Source organism: Esox lucius, chromosome 19, assembly GCF_011004845.1.
Source record: "Esox lucius isolate fEsoLuc1 chromosome 19, fEsoLuc1.pri, whole genome shotgun sequence".
NCBI classification, from domain to species: domain Eukaryota; kingdom Metazoa; phylum Chordata; class Actinopteri; order Esociformes; family Esocidae; genus Esox; species Esox lucius.
The window spans coordinates 36393890-36408202 of NC_047587.1; the positions used below are offsets into that span (position 1 = coordinate 36393890).

Below are 14313 nucleotides of genomic sequence, written 5' to 3' on the forward strand. Positions count from 1 at the left end.
ACAGGGGTGCTCGAAACGTCTTCATGAAGTTTCATTTGGAACCGTCCATGCCGTTCTGCTAGTGAAGCCACATTGTCTCTCAGCAGACACACTAGCACAGGTGGCCAGGCCAGAGGTTTATTTCTGTATGATTTCTCCTCCTCTTACAGAGTGGGGGGATCTCCAAGAACTTTAGGTGGCTTATGTTTCAAAGACAAGAGGCTTTGGCTAACAGCGACATCTTAAGATGTCCTTGAAACTGTTCCAGGAGGCATTTGTCTTAAAAAGGAAGATTCCTCAGTAATTGAGCTCACTGACAGTGTATCAACGGAGTTTGTGTGCTTGCGTCTCTCACCATCTGAGTAGGGCCTATACTCTCCCATTCCGACTCAGGCTGGGTGTCTCTGATTGGCTGGTGCTCATCTGGGAGGGGTTTGCCATGCAGAGGGGGTGTGGTTGGCTGGTCCTGGCTTTCTCTTTCCTCATTGGCCCAGCCTACACTGTCCTGACCAATCACTTCCTCTTCCTCTGCCGCAGGGGGAAACGGAGGCGTGGTTCGCTTAAAAGACATCCTTCTATAAGGAAACAGTAAAAGGGAAACAATAAATGACTTTCCTTAAAGCCCACGCATCTTTAAACAGGTATTTATATATAAAGGTTTTCTCCTGTTGGGAGAAAACCTTTATAAACATCTCAGAAAATTTAATATCAGGGCTATAGTGAATGGTGGGATGGTAAAATATTCTTACAATGAAAGAGAAATGGAAGTTTGAACACAATGTCCTACTGAGATTTGGCATTTAATCCAACCCCTCTGAATTGGACAGGACTGGGGAGCTGCCATGATGATACCCCAAGGTGCAGCTAGGGTTAAGTACCTTGCTCTGGGGAAGAGTGACTGATTACTTGTTCCACCTTACTGGCTCTGGGATTCAATCTAGCGAGCTTTGGGTTACTGGTTAGATACTCTAACTGCTAGGCTGCCTGATTAATGTCCATTAATTAATTAACCACTTTTCTTCAGTACTAATTTCCACTGATTGACTAAGGGATGATGGAGAAATTGTGAACTACAGGAAGACTTCTTGGATGTTTTTTTTTACGTTTTTTTACGTTGCTGATGTCAGACTGTATTCAGATTACATTCTTAAAACATCCATTTTGGACTGGGTTTGGGCTGGGTTTGGACTGGGTTTGGGCTGGGTTTGGACTGGGTTTGGGCTGGATTTGGACTGGGTTTGGGCTGGGTTTGGGCTGGATTTGGGCTGGGTGTAGACTGGGTTTGGGCTGGGTTTGGGCTGGGTTTGGGCTGGGTTTGGACTGGGTTTGGGCTGGGTTTGGGTTTTCAAAACTCAACACTAATACACACTACTACAAACTTTACCAGCTGGTTTAAGGCGCCCTGTTGTGGATAAAGTATATTTTTGTCTCCAGTATTACTGGCACACACACACACACACACAAACACAAGCAGGTCCTTGTAAATAATCACTTGTCTTCAAATGACTTGAATGCTTATATAGAGGATACATTAATTAATAAATTGCAACTCATTGTAATACACACACGTTTGGCCCCATAATACTTGAGACAATATAGCGTGTCGTGTACTGTAGATTACTCATCGCCATGCAACAGGAAATATGCAGTAGGCTTGACTGTAGTGGGCTTTGTGTCGTGTGTAAACCGGCCTTTTCTAACACAAAGCCTCGGGCCTCCACCTGACCTCAGTGAAGAACTGCAATCAAAACACTTTACACATAAAGGAGACAACTCCTCCGTTTAGTGTCCATGCCGACACAAAGGTTGCATACCACTTGGCTACTCTTCTCCCAAAGTGTGCACTTGCACACTTTATGTCATGGACTCAACAACGACGTAATGCTTACGCCCACTTTGTGATATTGAATGACAGGGGTTATGCAAGTGCACAGGCTGGAGATGGAGAATCGGGACAATGTGAGAGTAGCGTTTTATGCCAAAGAGAATCAACCCTCAGAATACGAGAAGTAAAATGGATCGCCAATAACTATTAGCACTCCATTAATCATGCCAGAAGAGCTGTCTCTGAAGTATTCCTTCTCTTGGGCTCCTTAATATGTAAAACCAACACTTACTCCAATATCTATCATGTGTGTGGGTGTGTGTGTGGGTGTGTGTGTGTCTTAGGGGAGGGGGGGTTAGGGGGCATGGAAATAGACATTACTGGTAACATACACATGATCATGGGCCTGGAACTAGAGGGTTCCATCTGTAATGTTCTTCTGATTCAGGTCCAGTTGGTTCTGATCAATGCGAGTTTGTTCTATATTCAAAATAATCTGGTAAATATTGTTAAATTCAAAAGAACATATTAGAAATATAGCTGACACCATTCAAAACACCATTTGTAAATTAAAAGCCAAAGATTTGTTACACAAATCCTATTTTTATAGATTGAACGTTCTTGTCTAAAACAGATTAAATGAAACACATGGTTCAGGTTCCTAAACAATATGGTAAAATAACAATGAGAGTAAGTGGAGAGGGATGCTGGTAATGGTGAAATAATGATGAGAGTTAGTGGAGGGGGATGCTGGTTATGGTGAAATAATGATGAGAGTTAGTGGAGGGGGATGCTGGTTATGGTCAAATAATGATGAGAGTTAGTGGAGGGGGATGCTGGTTATGGTGAAATAATGATGAGAGTTAGTGGAGGGGGATGCTGGTTATGGTGAAATAATGATGAGAGTTAGTGGAGGGGGACGCTGGTTATGGTGAAATAATGATGAGAGTTAGTGGAGGGGGATGTTGGTTATGGTAAAATAATGATGAGAGTTAGTGGAGGGGGACACTGGTTATGGTGAAATAATGATGAGAGTTAGTGGAAAGGGACATTGAGAAAGAAAGCAATGGAAAGAAAGTGAAAGAGAAAAGGGAGAGCGAGAGGCGAGGGAGAGTAGCAGGTGTCTGGTGATTCGATAGGAACATCTACAGTGGAACAGAGGTGGGGGGTCTGTAACTCTGTCAACTGGAGAAAATTATACATCACAAGTGCTGAAAGGAAAGGGGGTAGGGTCAGTATGAGCACTGTGTGTGTGTGTGTGTGTGTGTGTGTGTGCGTGCGTGTGTGTATTGAAGTACATAAGTAGTTATGAGGCAGCTTGATGTATAAGCACACCCTCTGGACAGATCTCGAGTCATAGGACCATATCATATTCACCAACTTCCCATCTCATAGTTGACACTAACACAAGGCCACTGGGCTTGTATATTTGTTGGGGTTGGGGTCAATTCAAACTAAAAGTCATTTCAAAAATAAAAATGTAATAATAGAAAAATGAATACAAACTTAGAAAAGGAATTAAGCCATTTGTTTTTACTTTACGGGTTACAAAATTAAATCACTTTGACGGACATCAGTTAGAAATGACCCCAACCCTCGCATGTGTGTGTGAGCGCTAAAGTACACGGTTGTGTTAGTATGTGTATGATTTCATATGTGTGTGTGTGTGACCGCTAAAGTACACGGTTGTGTTAGTGTGTGTATGCTTTCATATGTGTGTGTGTGTGAGCGCTAAAGTACACGGCTGTGTTAGTGTGTGTATGCTTTCATATGTGTGTGTGTGTGTGTGTGACCGCTAAAGTACACGGTTGTGTTAGTGTGTGTATGCTTTCATATGTGTGTGTAGAAAGGGGTATGAAATGTTGTATAATTGGGAACAGAATTGGACAGAGAAGACCTTTGCGTAATGTCCTACAGGGATTCTTCCAAAGATGCCATCTGACACCATTCCTAATCACACCGTGACACCAACAAAAGCATCACAGTTCATAACACCACCAAATTCATATGCTGGATTCCTATGGAATGCTCTCAAGCTCACAACCTTCTTTCAGAAAAACCTTCTCTCCAGAATGTCAACACACAGGAAAATGTCCCGTTTCCGTGTGGTTAAAAGATAAGTGTTTCTGCTGACATCGTCAGGGGACATTGATGACATAATCTGGTGTTCGTATTATGTCGTTTAGCTTTAAACATACAAAAGTTGGTAAGTAATGGTTACGGAAGGACCATAGGCTAGGATATGGATTGTACACAAACCACCAGACATCCAGAAGCATCTGTCATCTCCATCCCATATTGGATCACAATACTTTGTTCAAGGAGCCAGATAGTGAGACCCCACCAGCCAGAGGTAGCTAACACAGACAGTGAGACGCTGGCTAACACACCAAGCGGCTCGATTAAGCGCCTTGTAACACCAAGCCTTCTCTGACCAAAAAGTGAGCACCTCACCCCGGACTAGAAAGACATGGGAATCGTGGTGGGGGAGAGGAGGCAGGGAGGGGGGCAAAGGGATGAAGAAGTTGGAAGGGTGGAGGAGAAAGGAGAGAAGAAAGAAGAGGTCTATATTTAGCTGACAATATTGCTGCGCACTGTTTTTTATGGGGGCTTAGGGGTTAGCTAGCTTCTTGGAAGTGAGATCTCATATGACCCGGAATGCTGGGACCTCATAAATTGCTGCCACTGATAAAGTTTCATCATGCAACAGAACCTAGGCTGTTTGTTAGCGAGAGCAACAGCCTGTGTGTGATCGGTTAGCATTAGCAACATCCAAAGAAAATCATTCTCAATGGCAATATCAAGCCAAATAGGAAGTGGGAAGCATTTGGTTTGCGTTAACTTTAGCGTCACAAAGGTGCGAACACTGGGAGCTCATGCGTTTTCAAACACCCGCCCGTCATCTTCCCCCATCCTCATCGCACCCCCACTATCCTGTCATTGCAAGCCCTCTGCTCTTACCAATTGAGCTACATGAGACCTAGAAACACAGCATCTGCCCCCGGCCACAGAGGAGCACAAATGGAGTGCCATGCACACCTCCGCAGCACTTAGCTGTGCGACAAGGCTGTTGATATACAGTGCATTTGATGAGGCAAAAGAGATGGAGAAAGACCATGAGATGTCAACCATCACTTCATTGCAAACTCAATATTATGAATACAGTGTAGCCAGATGGCTGGACGAGGCCTCGGGAGAGAAATGGAGAAATGAGTGATTACAGTGATGGCAGCGGCAGCCATTTTCCTTGAAGTAGCGACGGTTCCCCGCTGGGAGCCCAACAAAAGAATGAGTCTGGCGTCCTGGAGAGACCCTGATGAGACCCTGATGAGCCCATGATGAGACCATGATGAGACAGTGGTGCTAACAAAACCCTCTATTCATCTTTTTCACATGATTACTGAGCCTCGGGCTCCCAACCGACCAGCCCAACCTATGAAGTTCTGCTCATCTCTAGGAACTTTCTCGGAATGTCGAGCCTACGGATCAAATGCATTATTTCCCAATGGCACGAGAGATTTCAAGTTTGATAAGGAAACAGAACAGACACTGTAAGATAGAGTTACCCCTTTCATCACTTTTGAGCGTGTCATGTTGAGGAAATAACAGATGCAACAAAAGTGTTTCCGATCAAATGTCATTGTGCGGATAGAAAATAGGTTAAAAAAAATGTAGTTAAATTTGAACCGTTTTCTTACCTTCTGGTCAAAGTATATTTTTCTACTCAGAATGCTTCTGGTTAATGTTGTTTCTTCCATGACCTACCACAGAAAATGTCTAAAAGCCAAAATCAATGGACAGTGTTTGACCAGAGGACAGGGGAGCATTTGAACTCCCCCCCCCAAAAAGTCGAAGGTAATTTATAATCTCTTCGTGAACTCAAGCAAAAGAAATTGGGGGTCGGAATTTGGCAGGAGTTCATCATTCACTACTTCTCCTCTCCTGGAACCTGGCTATTCCGGATAAACAATCGGCCATTGTGGAGCGAAGAGGCAGAGGGACCTGTGACAGATGAGAGGGAGACCAAGGGCCCCTCTTAGGAAAACAGTACACAAAGCACCATTCAGCAGCCAGAGTCCTCTCTGCCTCTTGTGGAGCAACGAGAGCAGCAACAAAGGCCTCTGATTCGCCCAATTGGGTGTAAAATCTCCCGACAATTCCCTGAAGTGCGCTGAGGAAGTGGGAACTAGCAGGAAGAGAAGAGAGCTAGAGAGGAGAAAGAACAAAAACAGAAAAAAACAGAAAGAGGGAAGGAAGAAAAAACAACGTACGATAAAAAGAGTGTGAGAGGAAGAGAGAGAGAGCGTAAGAGAGAGAGAGCGCAAACTTTCTGAATCTTCTTGGTCTCCTGGACAACCTCAGTAAGCATAAGGTGTAACAGAAGACAATGAGGGTAAGGATGACAGCGCAGTACTAGGTTCACAAGACGAAGATCTACGAACAAATCCAAATATACTAGGTCCAATTCCTATGTTCCACAAAAAGTTCCAGACAGAGAATCCTAAAAGGCATCCAATTCCCTGTATAAACTACTCTATATAGATTTACCATCTATAGCGCACTATGAAGGGAAAAGGGGACACATGGGACACACATGCTACATTCTACACGTCTTTCATTGGTCAGTGAGGCCTTTAGCTTACTGGTCAGTGAGCAGCCCGAACAGTGGCTACTGTCATTCAGACATGTTGGAATGCAGACAAAGACACAGGCCCTGCGTCTTCGGAAGAGTTTACCCCATTCCTCTCCTTCTCCCCGAAATAGAAACATTCCACCAGTCAGTCGAACTGAAAAGGGACAATTTTGTTGGCTACCGCCTTAATGACAAGAAAAGCGGTTGGGCTTTCCATCATACCGAATCCCGTAAATGGATTTCAGCAGGGAGGGGGAATGTGCTGGATGAAATGAACTTGACCGGGGCGTCCATAATGGCAGCTCTCTGGGTGATCACTAGGTGGCTAACAGGTAACACCGCTTACTCACTGCATCTTGGCATGGCATCAGACGGAGCCGGGGCTAGTCACGACACAATGGAGGAGCTGGCGAGGAAAGCCAACGTTGTCCGCTTCGGACACGTCAACTGTGAGGAAATTGTGTGTGTTTTCGTGAGTCAAACACTTCAAACCTTGAAGAGGTATTCGTCATTCCACATGTCAATGGGAAGTGTGTGTTGTACCTTGAAAAGTGTGTCGCAATGGTGCCTGTACGTATTTACCTCACCGGAGTCTCGACCTATCGCTAGGACCAATTTGTCTCGCTGCTAGTGAATGGAGGGTGTTGTTATCAGTGAGGTTGAAAGCTGACAGGATGGGTGACTGGGGGGGGCATTCATTCCCCAAATATCCTCTGCAGTACAGAATGCCTCACACATGCATTGTGCAGAACCTTTAACAAGCATCTCAGAGCAAGGAAACTGATCTAGGAACTAGAATCTGTCTTAAAGCAGCTTGAAACCGTCTGGCTCAGTTCCTCAGGGTGCCAAGTTCAAATAAAATATTGGATACTCGCCCTGACCACCCAACTAAGTGTAATGGGTTACTTAGCATTTTCAAAACTGGCCATCAGTATGAATGCTTAACCGTTTGTGTTACAGTGTGAAAACCCATTTCTATGAGCACGACGCTGAGTCACAATTTACAAACACCTTGGTCTAGTCTGAGTTCTGCAGACTCACATTGGCCCAAATGGAAAATCTCAGAGAAAACAGAACAGAACACGTTAAAGGACTGAATCGACTTTTTTCTTCTTTCTCTTTAATGCAGGGTCTCTGTACTAGTTATCCCAAAAACCGCAGAGACCCCACCACCAAAGAACCAAGAATTCAGGAGTGGTCTTGTTGACCAACACCCTCCCCTATGGGTTTATTTTCCCTGGCATTGGAACACACCAAAGCTAACACAAATACAGTACGCACACACATCTGCTTTATAGCAGGGCTTCAGAGTAAAACCATTCAAGACCAAAGTCAACAAAAATTGTCTGAAAAGGCCTGTTTGTCCGTCGTTCTCTATTGATGAAGTCAGTAGCAGTGGTCAAGGGTGTGATGATATAAGCATAATATTGTCTGCTGATGTCAAGGTGGCCTCCATTGTCTCATATGGTTTGATATGGTTGGAACTGAATGTCCACACACCCAGTCAACAGTCTACATTTTGCTGCCTTAAATGTAAATGAAATCAATGTTATTTTCCCTACTGATCTGCTCAACCTACTTAACTTTTTCAAAGCAAGGGGAAAAAAGCCATGGTTGGTGTTCCAAATCACTAGAAAATACAAAATTAAAATGTTTTATTGTGTGCATCTCAACACATCTTGGAAAACCATTTTGGTGTCTCTTGTCATTTGTTCAACAGTCCTGCAGAAAAAAATTAGCTTATCCCTGAGTTAGGTTTTACCTGAGAGAATTTAGAAAATGTTTTGTAAAAATTATTTCACTTTGAAATATACTGAAAGCCATGTAGGTCTTGTATACCCCATAAAAACAACAACAACAACAATATTTGCAAAAAATAAAAGCTATTGGGACAGCCAAAAGTGTTGGTTGTAACTTCAATATTTCTGGGTTAAATCACACCATTATGTAACCAAATAGCCAAATAAAACAGAGCAGGGTAAATGACAGAAAGGTCATCGAGATATTAAGTAAATGATATAGCTGCACTGTACTGGTAGTGTACTCTGACTCCATACTCATCCACTCCCTCTCTCATTCTGCCTTGGGCGACTCTATCTCTCTTTATATCTCTCTCATTCTCTTCACCTTTATCGAGCAGCTTAGCAGTGTATGTGTATGTGAGTGTGTTTGTGTGTGTGTTTATGTGTGTATGTATGTGTGTGTATTCCTATTAGTGATGACTGAAGGTATGGACATTCGATCTGACTGTTGTGCTCTTATCTGTTCACTAGATAGACCACTGCTCTTATATTATATATATAATATGTGTATATGTGAATGAATATATGTGATATACAGTGGATATAAAGTCAAAGTATGAGACAAAGATAAATCATGTAGGAACTTTTAATGTGACCTATAATGTGAACAATTCAAATTGAAAAACAAACTGAAATCTTCGAGGTGAAAGAAAAAATAAATAAATACTTACAATAACCTGGTTGCAAAAGTGTGCACACCCTCTTATAACTGGGGATGTGGCTGTGTTCAGATTTAACCAATCACATTCAATTAACCAATCACATTAAAACGTTAAATAGAAGTCATTACACACCTGCCATCATTTAAAGTGACTCTGATTAATAACAAATAAAGTTCAGTTGTTCTAGTAGGATTTTCCTGACATTTTCTTAGTTGCATTATATATACCATGGAACACAGTGAAGACAGTAATCATCAAGTGGAGAAAATATGGAACAACAGAGACATAACCAAGAACTGGACGTCCCTCCAAAATTTATGAAAAGACGAGAAGAAAACTGGTCAGGGAGGCTTCCAAGAGGCCTACAGCAATATTAAAGGAACTGCAGGAATTTCTGGCAAGTACTGGCTGTGTGCTACATGTGATAACAATCTCCCATATTCTTCATTTGAATGGGCTTTGGGGTAGGGTGGTAAGACGGAAGCCTTTTCTTACAAAGAAAAACATCCAAGCCTGGCTGAAGTTTGGAAAAACAAACATCAAGTCCTCCAAAAGCAAGTTGGAAAATGTGTTATGGTCTGATGAAACCAAGGTTGAACTTTTTGGCCATAATTTCAAAAGGTATGTTTGATGCAAAACCAACACTGCACATCACCCAAAGAACACCATACCCACAGTGAAGCATGGTGGTGACAGCATCATGCTTTGGGGCTGTTTTTCTTCAGCTGGAACCGGGGCCTTAGTCCAAATACCAGGCAATTTTGGCACAAAACCTTCAGGCATCCATTAGAAAGCTGAAGATGAAGTTCACCTTTCAGCATGACAACGACCCAAAGCACACATCCAAATCCACAAAAGCATGGCTTCACCAGAAGAAGATTAACGTTTTGGAATGACCCAGCCTGAGCCCAGACCTGAATCCAATTGAACATCTGTGGGGTGATCTGAAGAGGGCTGTGCACAGGATGTGCCAGGCTAATAGACTCCTACCCAAAAAGACTGAGTGCTGTAATAAAATCAAAAGGTGCTTCAAAAAGTATTAGTTTAAGGGTGTGCACACTTATGCAACCAGGTTATTGTTGAGTTGAGTAAAAAAAAAAAAAGTTTGCCCCTCAAAGATTTCAGTTTGTTTTTCAATTGAATTGTTCACATTATAGATCACATTAAAGGTGGAGAAAGGTCTGACAGGATTTATCTTTGTCTCTTTTACATCACAAGAACCTGGCATGTGTAGACTTTTTATATCCACTGTATATATGTATATGTAAATATAAATTGTGGGTCAACATTTGATTTACCTTTAGGTTTAGAATCAGGCTTAGAATTCAGGTTATGGTTAAAAGCAAGCTTCGAACTAGAGTTACGTTTAGCGTTAGAATCAGGCTTAGAATTAGGGTTTAGGCATTAAGGAAACGGTTTCACAGACACAAATTAAGCCTAGTCCTGAACTAAAAAATCAAGGTCAATGGATATCAGATTTTTTAGTACAGGACAAGGCTCAGACTTTGCATGGAATACCGTTCCCTAAGGGTTAGGGTTAGGTATAGGTCATTGAGGGGTGGGTGTGTGTATGCTCTTCATTTTTTGTGTATGTGTGTGTATGCAGGCAAGTGTGTGCAGGATAACTCTCTGTTTTGGACTGAAGCTGAACATAAGCTGTCCCTCATGTCCAGTGAAGGCTTCTTCCTCCCTGTGATCACTGACCCCTAGAGCGAAGGGTCAACAAAATGCCTTGTTACACAAGTTTAAGCCCGTTTGAGCGACCTTAACTCATCGTAACGTAACTTAACAGTGGGAGTAAACAAGGAGCCAATCCTATTACTGTAATCACAGAGACCAAGCCACCAAGAGCTCTCCATTCTTAAATAACCCAGGGAGGTTTCTGCTGGATATATGCCAATGTGTATCCTGCAGCACTGTAAATGCCTCCTCAGAGGGACTTATTGATTCTAGTCACCTTTCGGGAGCTTCTGCTAAATGACCCAAAATAAATGATTGCAACTGTATCTGACAAACTGGTTAGGAAAACAGAGGAAAGTGTGATCCATTAGAAAAACACTGATGACTATTTGATCAGAGAAATTAAGGTGCACGGCGTATGTGCTGTGGTAGAATGATTAACAGGAACCTGAATTCTACGAAAGACGAAATAATAAAAATACATAATATTAGATGGGTCCGGGCTAGCGAGAGATACAGACATGAGTGCTGGTTCAGATGGTGGCTCAGAGGACGTCAGACTGCAACAGCTGCCTCCACACATATTTCAGAAGGACTGCATTAGCCCTGAGGCTAAAGTCCAAACAAAGTGAGCTTTAATAAATCATTAGACGCCTCCCTCAAGTTAAAACAATCACCAAGTCTCCACAGTGAAACTAAGTCAAAGAGGTTTATGGCGCACGCACACACCCACCCACACACACACACACACACACACACAAGGTAACGTATAATTTGGGACACATTGAATAGAACTGACATGAGTGCCACAGAGGGCCCACGTCCAAGCCAGTCAACAGAGAACCAAAGATAACTGAAGTTGAAACATGTCAATTCTCACCGCTGCTGAGATTCAGCCGCGGAGACACGTTCACCCGACACATTCACAGACCCAGAGGGAGAGGGTTCACTTGGATGGCAGTGATAACAGAGGCAAGTTTTTTCATCACATCTCGTACATATTTACCTCACTGCAAATCCTATCAACACTAAATAAATGTTTCGGGCGAATCAAACCGTACTGCACTGCACAAATGAACGTAACAAGCAAACAGGTGGCTTTTAGCTCTAGAGGCATTAGAGCAGTTTAATCCTGGATTAGGACTGACAAAAAGTATTCACGGGACGAGGGATACACCTCCATTGTAGTCCAAGGTCTGTCTCCAAACCGACTAAGAGCAAATTTCATTCGCCACAGGAGGAAAGTGGGGGTGGGGGGGGGGGCATAATGACATTCCTGAGTTTGTTTGCGTCAGACGTTTCTATTATTCACCACAAAGCTGCTTTCTAACAGTCAGAGATGACAAACATTTGTATTTATTTACTGCATGCCATTAAAAAGCAATGTTCACAGATGGCCACCTGACTGTCTGGCTGTCAGAGTCGAGACATCGTACATTTGTTCTTGTTTCAGACGTTAAATAATGAACCAGGTCGGGGAATGAATAGTTTACATGGGAAGAGCGACGCAGGCTTTTCGGGGAACAGAACACACACTGCACTGTCATTGGGGAGACTGATGCATGTTTTAAAGTGCCTCGCTACAACCAGTCTGACAGTCCAAGATAAATACATGCATACTCAGGGTTTATCTTCCTAAAACATCAGCGTTCATCTAGGAACCCATCCTTCTCTTATTCTTTATTATTTAAAAGACAAAACTTACCCTATATCAGTTCTAGGTAATACTGCTCATTTAGTATTATAATAAAGTACTACTCTCACCAAGAAGAGAATACTGATTCATACATAGAAGAGACTCAAATAATTTCTGACAAAGCAACAAGCTCCAAACAGACGAAATATAGAACATTTGGTCTTAATTGACTTGCCCGGTTACATAAAGGTTACATTTATAAAAAAGTCACATACTAAAACATAAGTAGAAGGGGATGAAAATGGTAATCGTCCAGATAGCCTAGACATATAACCTTGAATAACTACTGTATTCCAAACTCGTGAATTTCTGGGTTCATGCTTATTAAGAGATGAGACCCATACAGAAATCTAATTAATGGCCATATACAATAAAAGACTTAACATATATTTTAAAATACATTTTCATATTTGTTAATTACATATTTCAATCTGACATATATAAAAACATCCAATTCTTGTATATTTTGACATATATGTATATATGTGTTGATCAAACTAAATATTTGTTTACAACATGGTATATTGGCATATATTACTTTTTTGTATAGGGAACCGCAAGAAAGAGCTCCACCCCTCCGTCTTTGAAAGTAACAGGCGACTTAAGGGGCCAAATGCGCTCCCCTCCAAAACCATAAATTGTGATAACACCTGCGAAACCGCAGTTCCTCCTGAACCCGAATCTAAAGCCGTTTGTAACCATGTGCATTCCGACACATCCATGACACGGTATAGGCTTACTTTGGGTCAGTCCGATATAGACAAGTGTAGACGATGTCCATTCACCAATTTGATGTGTATGCCGGGTTAGAATAATGCTGGGGCGCCTGGAGGGGAACTGGAGGAGGGTAGGGATCAGGGAATGCTGAAGTAGCACTGAGAGAAGCCCCTTAGCCCCTGAAACTCTGGTTCTCTCCCCTTTCAGAGCAGTTGTTGTCGGGTTGCAGGCACGTCAGTAGTGTCCCCTTGGCATTGCCAGCTGTCAGAATGCAAGATAATTCATCCGAGGCATCCCCCTCCCTGGCCGGGACATGGTGTGCCCCCCCCCCCCCCCCCCCCGTTGCCCTCACTATAGCCCGTCTTGTCTGTCCGTCTGGCGGTCGGTTAAAGGTTCATTACGTGGCATCAGCGAAAAACTGGCACACTCAAGCATGTCAATTGCCTGGCATCTGCATACAGCGGACCGACACAGACAGACCAGCCAACGGACGGAGCACGCCCACCCTGACTGACTCCGGTGCCGCCTGCCGTTGAAGGGTGGGAGTGTGGCACAGCATGCCAACCGGTCCTGGCTCCTACACAGGGCGGTCATTGTCCACGGGGGCCCAGGCCTGCCGTACACCGGACAGCACACACAAGACCTTAGTTTAGCCTCCGCCGCTCGCAGGCGCTAATCTGAACGAGGGCGTTGAATTGGCATGGGGCTAAGACCCGAAATCACTGTTGACTTTAGGGAAAACTCGGCGGGCTTGTTTTATCAAAAGCCCAGCGGTACCGAGGGAAAATGAGACTTGTGTGTGCGTGTGGAGTAACACCTGCGGCTGACCCAGCGTATATTAATAGGCTGTGTTTGTTGTCTTTGACTGTGGCAACTGTCCTACAGCTGTTGGGTTTTCTATCACATTAAACATAATCACATCAACAATGTCCTCTCTGGCCCGGACGGGACCCGCTGAGAGGGGAGGAATGGCACTCGGGGCGCGTCCCAGCGATGCACCGCCTCCCGACGTAGGGAACTGGTTTTGACCGGGGCCCAGTTTAGGGAATGGGGGGCCATTTCGGGCATGACCCCGGATGGAGGCTGTTCTCAAGCATCTAGTTTGCTGTCGTGGAGAAGAACTGGTCTTTATCTCTGGACTGTGGTGAAGCATCTCTCAGTCAGCAGGGTTTCTCGCTCTGACTCATCCATCCATTAACCCAACCAATCACCACTCTCCCTTTCATCTGACCGTTGTGCTCTTGTCCGTTCACTAGATAAACCACTGCTCTTATATTATATATATACTATATTTGTACATGTGTATGTATATATACACT

General features: G+C 43.4%; 1 protein-coding gene across 9 annotated transcripts in view; it reads right to left on the reverse strand.

Moving 5' to 3' along the window:
- LOC105018466 (transcription factor SOX-6) overlaps positions 1-14313 on the reverse strand; it is a 103821-nt gene that overhangs the window by 59414 nt on the left and 30094 nt on the right. For 8 of the 9 annotated variants that reach the window (XM_029115148.2, XM_029115146.2, XM_029115147.2 and 5 more), the window contains one exon: positions 335-554. In XM_029115148.2, coding sequence (XP_028970981.1) covers positions 335-550 — 216 coding nt within the window. In that variant the 5' untranslated portion in view covers positions 551-554. Of the gene's footprint in view, positions 1-334; positions 555-2196; positions 2270-14313 lie in introns of those variants that run through there. The other variant, XM_029115151.2, reaches the window with a different exon arrangement.